This window comes from Clarias gariepinus, chromosome 4, assembly GCF_024256425.1.
Source record: "Clarias gariepinus isolate MV-2021 ecotype Netherlands chromosome 4, CGAR_prim_01v2, whole genome shotgun sequence".
NCBI classification, from domain to species: Eukaryota; Metazoa; Chordata; class Actinopteri; order Siluriformes; family Clariidae; genus Clarias; species Clarias gariepinus.
Genome location: NC_071103.1, coordinates 43247176 through 43269768, shown reverse-complemented (window position 1 = coordinate 43269768; position 22593 = coordinate 43247176). Strand labels below are relative to the sequence as shown.

At 39.8% G+C, this 22593-nt stretch overlaps 1 protein-coding gene across 2 annotated transcripts in view; it reads right to left on the bottom strand.

Moving 5' to 3' along the window:
• The window catches only part of LOC128520856 (pleckstrin homology domain-containing family A member 7-like), a 70849-nt gene that overhangs the window by 16552 nt on the left and 31704 nt on the right, over positions 1-22593 (bottom strand). The window contains exons 1-4 of one of the 2 annotated variants that reach the window (XM_053495283.1): positions 20747-20817; positions 11681-11747; positions 11413-11508; positions 10197-10269 (exon numbers count right to left, since the gene is read on the bottom strand). In XM_053495283.1, the coding sequence (XP_053351258.1) occupies positions 10197-10269; positions 11413-11508; positions 11681-11746 (235 nt within the window). In that variant the 5' untranslated portion in view covers position 11747; positions 20747-20817. Of the gene's footprint in view, positions 1-10196; positions 10270-11412; positions 11509-11680; positions 11748-20746; positions 20818-22593 lie in introns of those variants that run through there. The other variant, XM_053495282.1, reaches the window with a different exon arrangement.

Below are 22593 nucleotides of genomic sequence, written 5' to 3'. Positions count from 1 at the left end.
AAATGGGTGACAAAAACTTTGTTTATTGTAATGTAGTTTCTTTTAGAGGAAGATATATATACATTTATATATATATATATATATATATATATATATATATATATATAATATAAAAAATTCTATTTTGTTTTAAGTTTAATTTCTGTTTAAATAATTTCATTATTTCATTATTTCTTGTGACATGAATTGATTGTCATCAATCAATTAATCAGTGCAGTGGTTTCTAGGGTGCAATTTTTTTCCTTTCTGGTTACATTATTTTTTAAATTATTTTTTATTTTCATTCATTTATTTTTTACGCAGTTGCGAATATGATTTTAAATGTAGGGAAGTACAATACTTCAAACAAAACATACTTATGTAAAAGTAAAATTACAGATACACAAAAAATACTTAATTACAATAATGTGTAAATATAATTTTTTACTTTCTACTTCTATTTAGTACATACTTGTTTTGTGTTTCTGTTTGCAATTGTGTTTTTGTCGTTAATAGTTCAGGGACAATTAACCAAAGATGCAAAGATCACTCTGGGGACCAGGGGTGTTAAAGCCAATAGACTTTATACTTTTCAGAATACAGAGGGAGCCACGTCAAATAGCCGCGGCCGTGTGAATGGCATGCGACTGCCGTATGGATGGTGTGATTTCCCCTCTTTCTCCTGCCAGAAAGGCGTGTCAAACACGCCCATTCAAGCCCTATTTATTCATTTACCTAGTGCCACCAGTAGATGGCGCTTTGTTCTCAAGAACACATTAACACAAGTCGGCAATTTAGCTGCGCTGAGTTGCAATCATGTGATTTTAACAACCCACTTCACCCCTGTCGAACTGATGCTCTCAAACTGCTACAGAGATGAAGATGGCAGCTTAATGGACTATTTGGGGTTAGTGGTGTTTTATTTTAGAGGTACAGTTTATTTCCCAGGATCTCTCTTCTGCCGAAATACGTCAACGAGGTATGAAAACATTAGATATTTCATGAAAACTTAAGCATGATCATCGTACTGTGAAGACATTTGTGGCTGATTCAGAGCACAGACAGGTTCGTGCAGATAAAGGCAGAATAAGAAATGTTTCTGCCAGACAAATTCATCGGATTAAGAGAGCAGCTGCTAAATGCCATTACAAACCAGCAAACAGGTATTTAAAGCTGCTAGTGCCTCTGGAGTCCCATGAACCTCAAGGTGTAGGATCCTTCAGAGGCTTGCAGTTGTGCATAAACCTACTATTCGGCCACCTAGCATAAACAGTTGCAGTGGGCCCAGACATACATAAAGAATAGTTTTGTTTACTGATGTGTGTCGTGCCACCCTGTATGGTCCAGATGGATGGAGTGGTGGATGGCCACCATGTCTCAACAAGGCTACAACGTCAACAAGGAGGTGGCAGAATCATGTTTTGGGCCGGAATCATAGGGAGAGAGCTGGTAGGCCCCTTTAGGGTCCCTAAAGGTGTAAAAATGACCTTGGCTATGAAAGTTTTTGACTTGCTTCCATGGTACAAAAAAAAGAACCATGCCTTCCGTAGCAAAATTATCTTCATGCATGACATGCAACATTTCATGCTGCAAAGAATACTTCTGTGTCATTGGCTGCTATGGGCATAAAAGATGAGAAACTTATCGTGTGGGCACCATCTTTCCCTGACCTAAACCCCATTGAGAACCTTTGAAGCATCCTTAAGCAAAAGATCTAGGGTAGGAGGCATTTCACATCAAAACAGCAGCTCTGAGAGGCTATTCTAACATCCTGCAAAGAAATTCAAGCAGAAACTGTCCAAAAACTCACAAGTTCAATGGATGCAAGAATTGTGAAGGTGATATGAAAGAAGGGGTCCTATGTTAAAATGTAACATGCCCTGTTAGAATATTTTTTATTTAAATAGTGTTGATTTCAGTAAATATTACATCAAAGGAGGTTTGTTTAATACAATTTTAATTATACCCTAATGGTTGATGACTTAAATTATACTGACCGTCATTTGCATTGACTAATTGTGAAAATTAGAGAAAGATATCATTTGCATAATAATTTGGAACGCTGTGTAGTTTTTTTATTGGCCATTTTAAAAATTACTGGCAGCAACAGCAGCGGTCAGATGTGACTTTAGACATTTAATGATCTGTTTATCAAATCTGGAGTTAACATTACAGCTTTACTGTCAGTGTCAGAAACTCACAATGTCACTCCTCTTTTCTTCAAAAAGATGCTAAAGCTTTGTGTTAGTCAGATTCTGAAGGCATTTTCAGAGAGCACAGAGTGTTGTCTGGATAAATTCAGCATTTATTTATTCTTTGGGTAAGAGTTAATCTGCAGGTTATTTCTGTGAATATAATGTGATGCAGTTCATGAGGGACACAAGCTGAGGGTAGATATACAGGCGCTATCAAGCTAAACACTCATAACTAGGTTTATATTTCCCCCATGTTGGCCGTGACTTTATCAGTTAAGAAGTGGAGGGGGGGGGGGGGGGGTTGTCTTCAGTACTCTGTAAGTTATAGTTTGGCTTCAGAGATGAACTAATGCTCATATATGGGCTCAAATATATATTCATACTCGTATGAAAAGCGCAAAAAGTAAATTCTTGGTTGATTTAATGCAAATGATAATGCAGACACACAGTGGCTAACGTGTGCTAACGTGAACCAAAGTTCAATGGTTAACATTAGCAAAGGTAGTTTATTTACATTCCAGAATTCCAAAATCAGTATTTTACACACTCTGTGGTAAATAGGTTTATTAATAGATTTAATTTTTTATTACAACTAGATGTTCTGTAAAGTTTATTTATTTTTGTCTTCTCTAAATTCTCCTATTCTCTTTAAGCAGAGCTCCGCTGTGGAGGATTGGGTCAGACAGGTGACGGCTGGCCTTTTGGAGCTACTGGAGGAGCCTGAACAAGTTGTTGAGGGAGCTGTAGAAGGAATGATGTCATAGTGCAACAGCTTTAGAATGCTGAGGTCTAGGTCTATATTCTGAATATAGAATTGCAAAATGTCTGATACTTTGGGGGAAACAAAGACTTAAACTGTTTCATCTTTGATAGTTTTTAAAAATTTATATTTTAATATAAAAGAACCAGATAGAGACTGATAAGCAGCTGGTATTATCCGGGTATTTTAATGACCTTTAAGCAAAAAATACTACATGTATTCACCTGTTTTATACAAATTACTGTTTTTAAACATTAACATAGTTTTGGAAGAACACATTTTATTTTTAAAGTCATGTTTGCGTGTTTTAATTGTTGGGGGATTGTTTTGGGTATTTAAAAAAAGCATTTACTTGAACCAACTACTTCAATGGGCAAAAATGGGAGACAACTTTGTATTAATAGTCAAAGAGTTGGGCAAATAATAATAATAATAATAATAATAATAATTATTATTATTATTATTATTATTATTGGCCATAGAAACAAATGCAAACAGTTAAACACTTGATCATATGTATCTGTGCTGGTTTGTGTTTGTGATTATGTGACCCATAATCATTTTTTCTCAGTATAAAAAATTGACATGGCGCTTATTGCTCTGTGTTTTATTTTTATTTTTTTTGCAGGGGGAGGGGTTTGCAGCCAACGGAGAAATGCAGGAGCGCACACAGGCACCTCTCTATCCACAAACGCTTTAACTGTTGTCTTGTAAATCGTTGATTAAACCTATGAACACAGCTGTTCAGCAGTCCTAAACACAAGCGCAGGGTTTGTTTTTGTCTTTAATTAAAGGACATCAATACTTTAATAATTTACACAATGATAACATTGTTTATTTTGCGGAATAAGGTAATAAGCTATATTTTAAATAAAACAAACCAGGAAGTAAGTGTTTCATACATTAAAGTGCTTTGTATAACCAAGTGCCCCAACAAACATAGCAACAGTGTAGAGAGTGTGTGCGCTGTGGGGGATTGGAAGGTGAATGAGGATAATCATTTACAAGACAAAAGATGCTCAGAGGTGTGTTATGCCCTAAATCCCCCCCCCCCCCCGCAACGGATTGCCCCCAATACACAATTGCTTTCTTTAAAGATATGCCGCCGCCCCTTTTCATTCAAATGCTTTAGCAAGTGTTTTTTTTTTCTTTCCCTACGCTCGGTTTTGTGAACACAGTTGCATTTAGTAACACGATAAAACCAATTACCTACTGTAAATAGCAGCAACAGCAACCATTATGATCACACTTTGTCAATTTTATATTGCTTAAAGGGGTCATCCAGACACATTTTTCATTAAATGTTAATATGATCTTTAGGGTCCTAATGAAAAGTTTGTAATATATTTAATAAAAAAAATTCTCAATGGTTGTGTAAAAAAAACACTACTTTTAACTGGTAAAAACTAGCTCTGTTCTCAGCAACCTGTTTCAGTACATGTTCCTTTAAATGCTTATGATCTCTGCTGAGCCCGCCCCCCCAGTTCTGTGGGGCGTGTCTTTACAACACACGTGGGGTATAGCCACGGGAGTGTAGTCCAGTGCAGGCAATGCTTTGTGGGTAATGCAGTCCAAACTGAAAAACGCTGGAATATAGCGCCTGAGCCTGTTTTCTTAAATAGTTTTTGATTTAATTTAAGTACGGAACCTACGCGGAAGTTTGTAATATCGCCTGACAACGCAGAAATTAAAAGAATGGACATGCATCGACTCGATTTGTCTTTCTCATCACTGCATGGGCATGAATTAACAGGCTGTTGCGCTGCCGCGAGCAACAACAACAAAAGCGGAGAAGCTTACTGAGAGAGATACGAACGCGATGTGTTTACATGACTTCTTAATCTTCGACAGACATCGTTATAAACCATACCAACGTAACAAAGTTAAGCATAATATAGTTTTCCAACTACGTACACAGTTTGCACCTAGACAATCACCGTAATGCATTGTTTATTATAAACGGGCGATTAGGAATTATATAGAGACGGATGTACACAGAGAAAAAGCCATAACCATGTTTTATGAGAGTGTAAGTTAACTTACACTCCGCATTCATCGTGATTATTAAAAAGGCGATTTGCAAAGATTCATAGAAAAAAGAATTACACTCACCAAGCCTGGTGAGGATGAAGCAGGAACACGAAGTTAGTACAGACTAATTTTTTAGGAGCAGCTTCGTAGCAAAACCTGTTTTATATTGACCCGTGTTTATAAAGCAGTCTGGTGAAAAATTATTAGTGCAAACATGAACGCATTTAGGTAAATTGGCAGGGACGTTAGCTTCAAAAACAAAATTCAGCCACTGCGTCCTCAGTGGCTCAGATGTCGGTAGTGAATGACGACTGCTGTGTTCGCTATTACACCCAACAACTGTACACCACACTCGCTTAGGCGACATTTTGCTCTAGCGGCAAAAAACAATGGCCGACAGCTTCTTCTCACTCTGGGCGGGTCTTTGCTAAAACACCAGTGTCAATCAACTAGTGTAGAAGCGGCCTCTTGCGGTGTGGCGTCACATCGACAGGCATTTGCGATTGGCCTGATTTTAGAAGGGGCATGTTATTGTAATAAATGAAAAGAAAACCACTGGGCGGCTCTTTATCATCGTAGAGTGGTTGTGTACGCACTCTCCTAACACACAGTTCAGTCCAAACAGCTTAAAAAAGTGCATGTAGGCCTGTATGACCCCTTTAAATATTTCGCAGCTCTGTCTTCTTTGCATTGCTACGTGTTTATTTACTTCCTTCTCGCATCGCATGTATAATGCACTCTTAATTCGACACTATTAAACTTGGAAATGATATAACATCCAATCAAATATCACATTATTAAAAGTAACGAATTTGTCACTTCTCTTCTCTTATGCAGCACGGCTAAAAAGATAATAAAAATTACACTGAAATGCTGCAGGCTTGGTGTCTGTGAGCTTTTCCTAATCGGAGTTAGACAGGGGGGGCATTTTGTACAGTAGTAAACTGTAGGTGATTCCTGTCCTACGATAACAGGTGCTAACCCTCTGGAACTGTTTAGTTCTGTTGGTAGTGTAAATGTTTATGGAGTTCACGTGTGAATGTTTATTAATCGTTTTTTCCCCTCTTTTTTCCCAGATTTTACATTTACATTTGGGCATTTGGCAGACGCTCTTATCCAGAGCGACTTACATCTTTATCTCATTATACATCTGAGCAGTTAATGGTTAAGGGCCTTGCTCAAGGGCCCAACAGTGGCAACTTGGTGGTTGTGGGGTTTAAACCTGGGATCTTCCGAACTGTAGTCCATTGCCTTATCCACTGAGCTACCCCCGGCCCCATCACATCATCTATTTATGAAACTATGTTGACGTAAGTTATGTTATATATTGAATATAGTAAATGGCTGCTTGGACACTGCAGTTAACTAAAGCAGTCAATGCTCCATCTGGCGGGATTATACAGCATTGCAACCGTTTTTTTAGAAAGCGCGTAGGGGCGTTTATGGGGCGGGGCATGGGTAACTGCATCATCGCGGGGGATCACATTCTGTGCACGGATCAAGCATGGTCCTGTCATGGACCTGTCATGGACCTGTCATGCTCCAGGCGACTGTTTGACATGGCTCCCACTGTAGGTACACAATTTGTGAGTAATATTTTGTGGTAAAATTACTAAATTTTTAGCTTGTGTTTTCAGTGATTCTTTGTCTCATGACTTTTGTGTTTCTCTCTGTTGTTATACTGTTACATTTCAAATGCTCGTTCATACAGTCTTGGATTATTTAGCTTGTGTTTGCTTCTTGTTTTATTATGATTGTCAATAAAGAAACATCTGCACTTGCATGTGGCATACAAATTTCTGACAGATCACAAGACTAACATTTGGATGCAGCGGACAGGCTTAGAAGATTATTAATGTAGCAGTAATACGAAAAATTCCCAGGCAGACAGAGTGTGTTAATCCAATCCTGCCTTGCAATTTTCTGGAAAGCTGGCAATTCGGAGTGTGAGATTTTTGCCAACAGGGTTCTACAACTTCCTGCACTATTTCAACTAATGCTGGCTCTGGTGTTCAAAAACAGTGTTGTTTCTAGCTAAAATGACAATGTGCTTGCTCCACATTCTAGCTTGAGGAATGTCATGTGTTGCTAAACACCCTAGCTTCACCCTTATGCCACTGTCTGGCTTTGACATTGGTCCACCCATTAATCCCTCATCTAAAGGCCACAATGCAGCCTTTCCTGTCCCAAGCCCCAGCTCCATCCTTTTCCAACTTTCTCAATGCCATGTGACAGCCTCCCATGTGTAGACTCTAGCCAATTTTTCCTCCATTTCCACCAAGGTAGTTTCGGAGCCAGTGCACAATTTCAAACCAGTTCTTTGTTTTCAGACAGCCAGAGCACTGACCCTCAGACAGAAATATTGGTTTCGATAGCAGCAGCAACATTTTGCTATGCCAGAACAAAGAACAACTGGGAAATCAAGTTTGTAAATGCCAACTTTAAAAAATTAACCCAATATGCAATAAGCAGCTCAAATGCTTTCTAGAACTTCTTGCTAAGCCATGTTTAAAGTGCTTAAATTTATTCTTTTTTTTTATTGCTGCTAAATTTTTTTGGCTGCTAGCATTGCCACTAGAATTGCTGCTAGCCCTAGCATTAGTAGTAATTACCGGTAATCCCTGACTTACAAACATTCCATAATTACAAATTTCTGCACATACGAACTGACCACAGTTCTACTTCCGGTTCAATCACAGAAGTAGCTTATATGTATTGTACAAAAAATAGACACTGCAATGCACCAATATATATACACACACATACATTATTTACTGTTTGTAAGTAAATGTAAAAATGTTTAAAGTCCGGTATATTTTGTGTGTGCATGTGGGGGTGCAGGGGAAATAAGTTAGCCTTACTGGTTTCACTAAATCAGTCTGGGAGCTCAATGATAAAAAATGTCTGTTCTGTAAAGCTGTTTTGATGGTGAATAATCCTAATTTCAGAAAATCCTCAACAAAACAGCCAAACAGTTCACAGTCCAAAACAGTGAAAAACAGCTCGAAGACAAAATTCCATCTGGGATTCCCCATTGCCACAAGATTTTTCCCAACATATTTCATGTGTAAGATTCATTTCCTTCGGTGCGATTACATTTTTTTGGCCACATGCTGGCAGAGTGGGGAAAGGGGTCAGATTTATGCAAGTTGATTGCTATGCTTTAAATTGTATATTTGTGTCAAAGTCATATAAGACTCCCTTTGTCGGACTTAAGGACAAATCGGACTTATGAACATGCTCTTGGAACAGAACTCGTTTATATTACTACCTGTAGAGATGTACATGGATGTACAGGTCCTTCTCAAAAAATTAGCATATTGTGATAAAGTTCATTATTTTCTGTAATGTACTGATAAACATTAGACTTTCATATATTTTAGATTCATTACACACAACTGAAGTAGTTCAAGCCTTTTAATTGTTTTAATATTAATGATTTTTGGCAAAACCCAAAATTCCTATCTCAAAAAATTAGCATATTTCATTTGACCAATAAAAGAAAAATGTTTTTAATCCAAAAAAAAAGTCAACCTTCAAATAATTATGTTCAGTTATGCACTCAATACTTGGTCGGGAATCCTTTTGCAGAAATGACTGCTTCAATGCGGCATGGCATGGAGGCAATCAGCCTGTGGCACTGCTGAGGTGTTATGGAGGCCAGGATGCTTCGATAGCGGCCTTAAGCTCATCCAGAGTGTTGGGTCTTGTGTCTCTCAACTTTCTCTTCACAATATCCCACAAATTCTCTATGGGCTTCAGGTCAGGAGAGTTGGCAGGCCAATTGAGCACAGTAATACCATGGTCAGTAAACCATTTACCAGTGGTTTTGGCACTGTGAGCAGGTGCCAGGTCGTGCTGAAAAATGAAATTTACATCTCCATAAAGCTTTTCAGCAGATGGAAGCATGAAGTGCTCCAAAATCTCCTGATAGCTAGCTGCATTGACCCTGCCCTTGATAAAACACAGTGGACCAACACCAGCAGCTGACATGGCACCCCAGACAATCACTGACTGTGGGTACTTGACACTGGACTTCAGGCATTTTGGCATTTCCCTCTCCCCAGTCTTCCTCCAGACTTTGGCACCTTGATTTCCGAATGACATGCAAAATTTGCTTTCATCCGAAAAAAGTACTTTGGACCACTGAGCAACGGTCCAGTGCTGCTTCTCTGTAGCCCAGGTCAGGCGCTTCTGCCGCTGTTTCTGGTTCAAAAGTGGCTTGACCTGGGGAATGCGGTACCTGTAGCCCATTTCCTGCACACGCCTGTACACGGTGGCTCTGGATGTTTCTACTCCAGACTCAGTCCACTGCTTCCGCAGGTCCCCCAAGGTCTGGAATCGGTCCTTCTCCACAATCTTCCTCAGGGTCCGGTCACCTCTTCTTGTTGTGCAGCGTTTTCTGCCGCACTTTTTCCTTCCCACAGACTTCCCACTGAGGTGCCTTGATACAGCACTCTGGGAACAGCCTATTCGTTCAGAAATTTCTTTCTGTGTCTTACCCTCTTGCTTGAGGGTGTCAATGATGGCCTTCTGGACAGCAGTCAGGTCGGCAGTCTTACCCATGATTGCGGTTTTGAGTAATGAACCAGGCTGAGAGTTTTTAAAAGCCTCAGGAATCTTTTGCAGGTGTTTAGAGTTAATTACTTGATTCAGATGATTAGGTTAATAGCTCGTTTAGAAAACCTTTTCATGATATGCTAATTTTTTGAAATAGGAATTTTGGGTTTTCATGAGCTGTATGCCAAAATCATCAATATTAAAACAAAAAAAAGCTTGAACTACTTCAGTTGTGTGTTATGAATCCAAAATATATGAAAGTCTAATGTTTATCAGTACATTACAGAAAATAATGAACTTTATCACAGTATGCTAATTTTTTGAGAAGGACCTGTATGCAGTCACCATGTTGAGCTGTGTCACTGCTCCTGTGCTAAGCTCATTCCCTGTCCGTGTGTTCATACTAAGCCCATCCTAGATCCCAGATGCCTATGTTGGAGATAGTCCAATCATCCTTTCTAGATTGATACACAAATGAGTGCTCCAGAACTCCAAAAGTTCTGCTTTTATAGTCACACTTTTTGATGATTAATGAGTCCTGTGCATTACTCTCTTTACAAAGTGTATGTGCATTACAATTACTCTTTTTTTTTTTTTTTGCTTGATTCTCCTCTATAATTTATTGGAGGCACACACACACACACACACACACACAAAGTTATATGACTTACCTTTATAGTAAAATAGACAGTAGTTAGACAAAACAAACCATCTTCTTTTCCACAACTTTAGCCCTGTACTGTCCTAGAGAGAGAGAGAGGGAGATTCATCCTTTATTTAACACTAATAGAGCCTTCTTGAAATGCACGTCAGATTATTATCTGTACAAAATATTTCCTTTTTATGAAGTTGGTGAAGAGTTGGAGTGAAGAGAAAGAAGAACAAGAAGTGGGATCCCCCCTCCAGTAGGTGTGTTATTTTTGGTGAGACAACAGGGCATTCCTCAGCATGAGAGTTTTGCAAACCAGTAATGAGGATGAATATTTAAAAGGTTTAAAGCGTAGCTTGGTGTGCAGTAGCATAAACATGAATCAGTAATTATGCTCATTTCCATGGTTACACTCAAACACAGTTATGTCATGCTTGCTGAGGATAAAGTACCAATCTTTTGCCTTTAATCATTTATCTTTTGTGTGCAAAGTGCAAATAGTGACCTTTCTTTTTATTTATTTATTTTTATGTATTAAATGCGCATACAGTAATTGGACAGTAGTTTGCTTGTACTCGTCACATGGATGCCCCTGTGTCTTTTTGGGATGTGTCCAGTGTCTGGGGACGGTTTCACTCTACCATGAAGACCGTTCTGGCCTGGACTGATGTTGACAGCTGTTTCTTTGAGGATTTGACTTGCTCGATAGTTCAGGACTGGAATTTTCTACGAGTCTACCCGAGCCTCCAATAACTACTTGAACTCCATATTAACATCAATTAACATATTAACATCAACTGTTATACTGAACTGGCTGCCACCTAACACACAGTATAAATGCAGATCAATCCCTGCTATCCGTTATCACCCAGATGAGGATGGGTTCACTGTTGAGTCTGGTTCCTCTCAAGGTTTCTTCCTATTACCATCTCAGGAAGTTTTTCCTTGCCACTGTCGCCTTCGGCTTGCTCATAAGGGACTATCTGACAATTTTGATTCATAAACATTTACATTCCATACAAACTTAAATAATTCTTTAGATTGTGTAAAGCATCTTTGCAACAATGACAATTGTTAAAAGTGCTATACAAATAAAATTGAATTGAATTGAATTGATTTGAATTGAATTATAGAGTTATTTTAATGTATGAGTGTAACGTAAGTAAAGAGCAATGATTTAAAATTTTTATGTTTTTTTTTAATGGAGCTACTTTGTATAATTTGTATATAATACTTACTCTTTTATAAAGCCAGCCTCTGATCACCACTGCGCAGTTTGGATCTCTTTGCACTGAGCCAGACCTTTTACAGAATGACTGTGGTTTCTTGTCAGTCTACAAACACACACAGACACACACACACACACAGACACACAGACAATCATCAGCTTCAGGGAAAAATATTTGATTGGAACATCTCACTGATAGGCTGGATAAATGCATGGACAAAGTGTTGCTCTTCTGTTTGATTGGGTGGGGTGAGCGGTAGAAATGGAGATAAACACACCTGGTCTCTGGTTGACAAAACTGTGACCACACTAGAGGCTTGACTCACTCGGTCCTGTTCATCCATCCTGCAGAAAGACAGAAAGACAGGCAGACGGACAGGTTTATTTGTCTCTCTTTATGCCAAAAGCCTTGACTTTAGGACTATCATATTAAACTGAAGTTCTCAGTAATGAAGACGTTTAAGTAAATTCTTTTTAACAGTTGCAGTCAATAAGCTGCTCATGGAAGAGCATCCATAGCTGTCCTGACGTTGTCTTTGTGGTGCCATCAACAGTAAACACATGCTGCTCTCTAGGCTAACCATGTGGGGCAAACTGCACCTGCAAGGGTCGGTGGCATCTCACAAGTAACATGTAGCTCGACATAATGAGAGATATATAGATTTTTCATATCCATGAAGGAAGGAGGGGAGGGAGAAAGAGGTCCAGATCTGCTGAATAAACAGGTTTTTAGCCTAGACTTAAACACTGAGACTGTGTCTGAGTCCTGAACATTAATTGGAAGACTATTCCATAACTTTGGGGCTTTGTAAGAAAAAGCTTTGCCCCTGCTGTAGTTTTCATAATATGCGGTACTGACAAGCAGGAGATACTGCGCACAAGACCATTTAGTTCTTTATACATCAAAAGTAGTATTTTTAAATCAATGCAGAATTTTACTGGGAGCCAATGCAGTGAGGATAAGATAGGGGTGATGTGCTCTTATCTTCTGGTTCTAGTGAGGACTTTCACTGCTGCATTCTGGACAACCTAGAGGTGGGTTATTATATGGTTTCCTTAATAACAAGGCTATCCTTATAATGTCTACAATTGTGGTCAGAAGTTTACACACATTCATCATAAGCTTCAGCTAGTCCAGAATGCAGCAGCGAGAGTCCTCACCAGAACCAGAAGATATGAGCACATCACCCCTATCTTATCTTCACTCCACTGGCTCCCTGTGAAATTTCGCATTGATTTTAAAATACTACTCTTGACATATAAAGCATTAAATGGTCTCGCGCCGCAGTACCTGAGCGAACTGCTAGTGTCTTACGATCCGCCACGCCTACTTCGATCAAGGGATGCAGGCTGCTTGTCAGTACCGCGTATTATGAAAAATACAGCTGGGGGCAGAGCTTTTTCTTACAAAGCCCCAAAGTTATGGAATAGTCTTCCAAATAGTGTTCGGGACTCAGACACAGTCTCAGTGTTTAAGTCCAGGCTAAAAACCTATTTATTTAGCCAAGCATTTTTATAAATAGATTAGCCTTAGGTAAAGGAGCAGATCTGGGGGACTCATGGACGTAGAGTATTATGGTGAACTGGTATGTTTGGATGCTGTCTTCCTCACTCTCATTGATCACTCAGGTTTGCTGACGGTGAGGTGCTTGTTTGCTTTACATCTCAGGAAGCCCTCATGTTTGTGTTTCCCTCTGGCTCTCCCTTTTAGTTATGCTGTCATAGTTAGTCCTGCCGGAGTCTCTGCTTGCACTCTACAGTTAATATACATTCACATTATACATTGTGTGACTGTGACCATACCTAACTGCCATCTCTCCTCTTCTTCTCTTTCCCCCCCTCTTTCTTTTTCCTCTCTCCTCCTGTCCCCCCTTTTACTCTTTCTCTTTCTCTCTGTCGAGCTACACATGTCGTTCCTGAGCTGCCAGTGATCCAGACTCCCTCTGCCCTCCGGACCTGTCTGACCCATCCTGGTGCCCCGCTTCTGGCTGAAGATCTCGTCACATGGATGCCCCGTGTGTCTCTCTGGGATGCGTCTGGTGTCTGGGAATGATTCTCTCTACCTAGAAAATGGTTCTGGCCTTGACTGGTGTTGGCAACTGTTTCTCTGGGGACTTGACAGTTCGATAGTTCATGACTGGAACTTCTTACAAGTCTACCTGGGTCTTCAATAACTACCTGGACCCCATATTAACAATTAACATCAGCTATTATAGCTGAACTGCCTGCCACCTAACACACTATATAAATGCAGATCATTTACTGCTTTCTGTTTCACCCAAATGAGGATGGGTTCCCTGTTGAGTCTGGTTCCTCTCAAGGTTTCTTCCTATTACCATCTCAGGGAGTTTTTCCTTGCCACTGTCGCCCTCGGCTTGCTCACCAGAGACAAACTGACCATTTTGATTCTTACAAATTTACATTTTATACAAACTTAAATAATTCTTCTGATTATGTAAAGCTGCTTTGCGGCAATGAAAATTGCTAAAAGCGCTATACAAATAAAATTGAATTGAATTGAATTGAACATGAAGGTAAGGGGAGTATTGGGAATTGTAGTGATTTCTTTGAATGGTTTTTTTGAGTACAGAATGATTGTATGATTCTTCTTTATCAGAATAAAACCCCAAGTGTTTGGAATGCAAGGTTTCAATTTGTTAATGTTTTACCATATTACAGAGACGCAATTATACAAACAGCATTCCTAATTTTTTGTTGAATGTCTCTTAGTAGGATTCTTTTCTGCAGTCACTTTGGGTTAAAATCAAGAAGCTTCTGGCATAATTCTGTTTGGATATCTGACTTCTCTTCTTGGCAGAATAGGTAGAGTTTAATTATATTTTTGGTTTTCTGACACAGACCTGACTTCCCCCAAAAAATCTCAATAGTGTTGATTGCTCAAAAGATTAAAGTTAATTGATAAAGTTTGCTTTATCAATTTCAAGTTCAGCTTTAATGTATGTTTGTGCTGATTGTCATTTTAAAACACTCAAGTTTTAATCGTCTTGCTGCTGAAGAATCTTAGAATTTTCAGGGGAACCTTAAATCAACTTCTTTATGATTTTATCTACTTTATGCAGTGCACCAGTTGCACTCACAGCAGAACAGTCCTAGAGTGTGATGCTACCACCAAAATTCTGAACAGCTGCTACAGTGCTATTCAGATCAGCACTTTCTTCCAGAAAGCTTTTTTTTGTCCATGTGATCAGCTTTAAGGTTCTGTGGAGCTTTAAGATGTGGATTTTGGAGCTAAAGTTTCTTTCTTTTACCTTAGCCTTTCATTAGATGGTGATGAAAAACTGTCTTGACTGGAGACAATGACAGTAATGTTCCAGCAGCTTCCAGTTCATGGCAGTCCCATGGCTTGGTGGTTCCCCGGGTTATTGCTGAACTTTAGAACCAGTTTCCGCTTAACTGTGGGGATAATTTTTTGTTTTCTTCTAGACCCAAAACCTTGTACTGACATTGTGTACAGATGTGTGAACTGATCTTGGAATCTGAAGATGTTTATACGTGTCTGAGAGACTTCCTGACTTGTGTAAATCTAAATTTACATTTAGGCATTTGGCAGATGCTCTTGTAGTGACCTATGAATGTGCTTTGAAGTTTCAGTCATTGGATAGATCCTTGGTTACTAGGTTACGAACTAAAAACCATCAGATGGTGGGACCAGCCATCGGAGGGAATGTGGTACACCATTTGTGTCCAAATGGTGGACAGAAGCATAATGGGAGACAGAGGCAGAATCAACATTCTTTTTTGCAGACCTGCAGTGACCTACTTGGACTTTTCCACTGTGCTGTATGTTGCTTAATCCAATTCCAAATAAAAATTTATTAGTTTTTGCTAAAAATCCTAAAAAAAGAATCGATAGATAGTTACATCTAAAAATAAGAAAAATAACGTAAAAAACAATCCTATAAACCAACAGAAAATAAAAATAAATAAAAATAGGTAAAAGCTCCTGGGCATACTTTTATGCAAAGTCAGTGGTTTTGTGCATATAGTAAGGATTTTATGCTATGGCTTGACTGCCTGACTATCCGTACAACTTCCACTTGTGCAGTTAAACAGTCTCATGAAATGGGGGAGGAATGACTCCCTCAGTCTGTCAGTGGAGCAGGGCAGTGACAGCAGCCTGTTGCTGAAGCTGCTCCTCTGTCTGGTGATTGTGTTGTGAAGTGGATGTGATGGATTTTCCATGATTGACAGGAGCCTGTTCAGTGCCTGGCACTCTACCACAGACGTTGGGCTTTCCAGCTCTGTACCCACCACTGAGCCTGCCTTCCTTACTAGCTTTTCCAGATGTGTGGCGTCCTTCTTCTTCATGCTGGCTCCCCAGCACACTGGTGTAAAGAAGAGCGCACACACCACCACAGTTTGGTAAAACATTGTCATCAATTTTTTTGCAAATTTAAAAGATGCAAACCTTCTGCCAAAGTACAAGCAGGTCTGTCCTTTCTTGTACAGAGCATCTGTGTTAGCAGTCCAGTTTGTCCAGCAGCCATAGACAATAACACAAAAACAGGTTGTAGATTGCACACTGTATATCTTACATATAAAGACCATTAGACCACGCTATCCAGCTGGTCAAGTTCTCCGTATGGACAGAACATTGGAATCAGGGAAGTCAATAGGAGGCAGCCTTGTTTAATGGTAAACAACAGTGCAAGCATTTTTCCTCTCACACGCTCCTGCATACCCAACCTGGAGCTATTGACCATCAAATGTTGTCCTTTTTACCCTTCTCAGGAGTTTACATCTGTCATAATCAGCGCCGTTTATATTCCACCACAAGCGGACATGGTCACTGCCTTATGCAAGCTGCACGAGGCACTCGCACAGCACCAAACACAACACCCAATTTTCATCAGCATATCACCTGCCCAAACAGGGCTGACAGGATACTGGATCTTTGTTATACAACACTCAAGGATGGCTACAATCTCGCAGCCTGTTTGGAAAATCTGTCTTCTGAACCCATTACAGTTTGCATACCACCCAAACTGCTCTACAGATAATGCTATCTCCTCAATACATCACTCACTCAACTGGACACTAGGAAAGGGAATTATGTTAATATGCTCTTCATCAACTACTAGCTCAGCATTTAATACCATAATTCCCTTCACACTCACCACCAAGCTTGAGCACATGGGACTCATCTCATCTCTGTGTCAGTGGTTCTCCAACTTCCTAACTGGCAAACCACAGGCAGTAAGTATGGGCGGACACGTCTCAGCCTCCCTAACTCTCAGCACTGGAGCCCCCCAGGCTTGTGTTTTAAGCCCCCTGACTTACTCTTTGTACACCTACGACTGCATGGCCACTACCAACTCCACCGCCGTCATTAAGTTTGCTGACGACACTGTCGTGGTGGGCCTGATCACCAACAATGATGAGTCGGCCTACCTAGAGGAAATTGTAAATCTGGAGAACTGGTGCCAGAGGAACAATCTCCTCCTGAACATCAGCAAAACAAAGGAGCTGATGGTGGACTTTAGTACGAAGCAGGAGAGGAACTACCAGACCCCAGTCATCAACAGGAGCCCAGTGGAGAGAGTGGACAGCTTCCAATACCTCGGAATTCACATCACGCAGGGCCTGTTGTGGGCCTGTCACATCAACACTGTGGTGAAAAAGGCCTGACAGCATCTCTACCACCTTGGACGCTTGAGAGACCTCAGACTGGCCTCTAAGGTGCTCAGGAATTTCTACTCCTGCACCATAGAGAGCATCCTGATGGGAACTATCACTACCTGGTTTGAAAACAGTGCCATGCAGGACAGACGAGCTCTACAGAGGGTGGTGCGATCAGCTGAGCCCATCATCCGCACCGAGCTCCCTGACCTGCACTTGATCTACAGCAAGCGGTGCTGGACCAAGGCCAGGAAGATCGTGAAGGACCTCAGCCATCCCAACAATGGACTGTTCACTCTCTTGCGGTCTGGGAAGCGATTCCGCTCCCTGAAGGCCAACACAAAGAGACAGAGGAGGAGCTTCTTCTCTAAATCAGAATACCACACAGGACAAAACCTTTTTTTGCACATTACACACTTGGGCATTTGCTTTTGCACTCATTCTGGACATTCGTGGACATCATGGACAGTTATGGACATTGCACACCTGCACATTCAAGCACATTTACACATATTTCTATTTCATTTTTGCTCGTTGCACATAAACACATTCATGCATATGTGCACACTCGCCGGACATTGCTATTTAAATCCTATTTTATTTCCACACTAAATATTTCTATATTTTTCTACAAAGTATATTTGTACAGATTTTTTTTCTGTATTTGTACAGCATAGTTTGTCTTATATTTTATATTTGTACGGCTAAGTTTTTCTTATATTTTATATTTTTCTTTTATCTTCTATAGCTCTATTTTTCTTAGCTAAAGTTTTTCTATATTTTATTTCTTATTATATTCCAGATTTATTTCCTACTAATAATCTTTTTTAATGTCACAAGCAGTTCTCTGCATATCTTACTGTTTATGACTGTGTATGTGATAAATACAATTTTAATTTGATTGATTTTGAATTTTATATACAGTAGTTGGTACACACATGGTAATTTGAGAACTGACCAGATATTACTAGTGCGATGAAAATCTAAGAACAAACACTGCAGGATATATAAGGAGTTTATAAATAAAGCATATCAATTTGAAAATCAAAAGTAAAAAAAAAAAAAGAGAGAAATGAGGTTAACTGAAGTTCTCTTTCAAAAGCTACACTTGATGCTGCGTGAAAACGCTGTGGCTCTTTGCGCGACCGGTTGTTGAAGCATGTGTGTAAAACACGTCAAAAATTTTGGCATATATAACCTCGGTCAGGTGACGTCATTTGATTAGGTGCACCCGGAGGGTATAAATAGGCATGAACTGGAAACATCCTCAGCTCTTTTTATCTTCCAGACCTGCATTTTTGTGCGCGTGTGTGCAAGCACTTTTTTAAAAGAAAGCGGAAAATGGAAAGTGTCTTAATAATCACCAGAAAGATGGCACGAGTTAGACATGAGCCGAAGGGCGGCCGCCACTGGACAAATGCTGTCATTGGATGAGAGATGCTATTGCCCTAAGAAGACTTCGCCTCTAGTAATTTTTGACCAGGGGGCTTGCCTCATTGATTGCTCTGCAAAAGCCGTCCCCTTGCAACAAGTGTGTGATGCGGCAGGTTGGTCCTCTCCGCACACATTTGGCAGATTTTATAGTCAAATGTTCATGCAATGATATCCCAGAATTATGTCTAAGACCCCTTGGGGGACTGTGCGCACACTACACAACCCTGGGATGGCAGTGCAGCGGCGTTGGTATTCTCGAATCCATAGCATTTTCACGCAGCATCGAGTGTAGCTTTTGAAAGGGAACGTCTCGGGTTACTTTGCTGTAACCCTGTTTCCTGAAAAAGCGGGAACGAGATGCTGCGCTCCAATGCCGCACTGTATGCGTGACTGGACGTCCTTTCAGACCAAATTGACCTGAGGATGTTTCCGGTTCATGCCTATTTCAAAATTTTGGGCGTGTTTGACACTCATGCTTCAACAACCGGTCGCGCAAAAGAGCGTTTCCATAGTGTTTTCACGCAGCATCTCGTTCCCGCTTTTTCAGGAAACAGGGTTACAGCAAAGTAACCCGAGACGTTCAGTCATGATGTGCAATTTTATATGTGGCAAGGTGACAATCCTGCAACAGTATTAATTGTGCAAAAACCCAAGTAATTGTGTAGTGAGCAGCATAAAAATGACAATGGAATTTAGTCTATGTGTAAATGGCAAAGTATGCAATAGTTAAAGTAACTAAGCAGACACTAAAGCTAACAGATGAGCGGTATGCGTGTAACGCTGTGATGTAAATAGCAGATAAGCCTAGCCTAGAACTCCTAGTTCACAATTCTCATGTCCTTGTAGTGAGGTGTCGAAAAGCCAAATGGCTCTGGTGACAAAAGATCATCTAAGTCTGTCTGTTGAGCAGCAAAAAAAGTCTTCTGCCGAACACACTCTTCTGGTTGCAGAAAACTATGTGAAGTGGAGTACAATCCCCTGTGGCACTGGAAAGGGTTTCAGAGATGCAGTCCCTTATTCTGACCTACTGTGGCCTTTTGGTGAGGTAGTCTGTGATCCAGATCACCGGATGTGAATCCACCTGCATGTCAGTCAGCTTGTTTTTTAATAAGAGGGGCTAGATTGATATAATCCTTACAGCACCTTTCCCCTTTTTGAGGTGGGAGAGAGTCTAATGAAGTTGGTTAAGGATGGCGTCGTCAACACCAACTTTTTGCATGTAGGTGAACTGCAGGGGATCAAGTGCATCACTAACCCGGATTCTCAGGAGATGAAGAAACGGCCGTTTAAACGGCTTTATGATATGAGACGTTAGTGCCACAGGCCTGTAATCATTAAGATCTTTTGGGCAATTTTTCTTCGGAACTGAGATGAGACATTGTGTTTTCCAGAGTTCAGGTACTTTCCCTAGTTTCACACTCATGTTACCACATCCCAACTATTATAATGCTGTCCTTCTTTTTACAGCCTGTGATGGTTTTCATACCATCCCAGACCTCCCTCATATTGTTTTCCTGCAACAACTTCTCCACTTTTCTTTTGTATGACACCTTGGCTTCCTTTAGACTGAACTAGAGTTCTGAATGTGTTGTCGCCATCCTTCTATCCTCGTCGCTCAGCCTTGTCACCATTCTTAAAAGGATTTATATATTTAGGTTCGGTAGAAGCTTTAGTGGAAAATTCAAGGCTTGTTGTTTGGGAAGCAGCACATGGTTCAAACAGGCACACTGATGTCCATACAGAAGTTGAGGTAGTCTGTTGTGCAGTAATGTCCTTAATGACACTATTATGGGGCTACTGCAGCACATTCCAGTCAGTACACTCAAAACAGTCATTTAGCATCTTCTCAGCCTCAGGAGACTAGTAGGCTGACTCAATTGTAGTAGCCTGACTCATGACACAAGGCTCATAGTGGGGCTTCAGGAAAACAAGATTACGATCTGATTCACCCAGCTTTACTCACATTAGGATACAAAAGATCTATGGTTCTGTTTTTCCTGGTAGCACTGATAAAAAGTGAATTTAAAATGAAAGTCATTAATTATTTATTGCTAATATTTAATATTAATGTAAAATTATTATTATTATTATTAGTTTAGAAAAAATTAACTAAACATTAAGTGTAACATACTTCATTTTTATTCCATATCCTTTAACATGTGTTCTAATGCCTCCTTATATAGCATACACTTAAATGAACAAAATTAACATTATAGAACACAAGCTAACACACACTCACACACACACACACACACACACACAGTTCTGACCTGCTGGGTTTGAAGCACCTCTATGATCACATTTAACTATTCCTGTGAGAGAAAACGCATACAGTACACACACACACACACACACACACACACACACACACACACACACACAGTGAAACTGTATTATTCCTTGGTTTGGAATGACAGGAGACAGCTGGTTTCCATGGGAATGTGGGCGGAGTCAAAGGAATGAGTACTATGTTAGGGAAGGCACTCTCTCTTTCACACACACACATGACCACACTTAAATTCCCAAACTCATATGTCAAGAAGAATCTCACACTCTCTCACACTTCAAGACACACATGCACGCACACACACACACACACATACAAACACACTTAAAATTATTATATTATTAAAAAAAATATATGACATTCAATTATTATTATTATTATGATTATTATTAAACCTCAGTTCTGGATTCTGATTTGTCAGGACATGTTATAATTAACAATCTTTAGCATATTCTTTCACAATTTTGTGTTACTGCACTTGTTATTTTACTGTGTTTCTTTAGAAACAATTCATTCACATTTATAAAAAAAAATTATATCTGTAACATATTTAAATAATAGTGTTTTTTCCTCTCACAAGTAGTTTGTTGTATATTTACATTTATGGTGTTTTGCAGTTGCCCTTATCCAGAGTGACATATATATATATTGTGGCGTGGGCGGGGCGGCGGCTGACGACCAGCATGCCTTGCGGGAATGTCGGTGTGCTCACCATGATGGGGAAGGGTGTTTGGGTGAGTGGCTTCGGCCCTGTTTGTGTGTGGGGGGGTGTGAAATGTGCTCCAGTTCAGGCTGACGCTGAATTGGATGTAGGCTCCTGAGTGAAGGTGCTGCTCATGCCTTACATGCTGTGTGCTTAATAAAGTACTCCCAGCCATTGCATTGGGTAGCAAATAAGCTCACTCGTCTCTCCAGCATTCTTCCCGGCGTAAAAACGCTACAATATATAAAATAAATATTCGTGAGAGAATCAAATAAAAACTCTCTATATATATTGAATGAAAAGTCCAATTCCATTCAATATATCCATTCAATATATTGAATGGATTCCGAAAATATTGAATGAAATGTGAGAATATTAAATGGATTCAATTCAAAAGAACTTTATTAATCCCAGAGGGAAATTGCTCTTGGTTATACAGTTGCTCAGTTTAATTTACTGGGAAGCAAGGAAAATTAGATTAGGAAAAAAAAAAATATATATATATATATATACAGTGGTGTGAAAAACTATTTGCCACCTTCCTGATTTCTTATTCTTTTGCATGTTTGTCACACAAAATGTTTCTGATCATCAAACACATTTAACTATTAGTCAAAGATAACACAAGTAAACACAAAATTCAGTTTTTAAATGATGGTTTTTATTATTTAGGGATAAAAAAAAATCCAAACCTACATGGCCCTGTGTGAAAAAGTAATTGCCCTCTGAACCTAATAACTGGCTGGGCCACCCTTAGCAGCAATAACTGCAATCAAGCGTTTGCGATAACTTGCAACGAGTCTTTTACAGCGCTCTGGAGGAATTTTGGCCCACTCATCTTTGCAGAATTGTTGTAATTCAGCTTTATTTGAGGGTTTTCTAGCATGAACCGCCTTTTTAAGGTCATGCCACAACATCTCAATAGGATTCAGGACAGGACTTTGACTAGGCCACTCCAAAGTCTTCATTTTGTTTTCCTTCAGCCATTCAGAGGTGGATTTGCTGGTGTGTTTTGGGTCATTGTCCTGCTGCAGCACCCAAGATCGCTTCAGCTTGAGTTGACGAACAGATGGCCGGACATTCTCCTTCAGGATTTTTTGGTAAACAGTAGAATTCATGGTTCCATC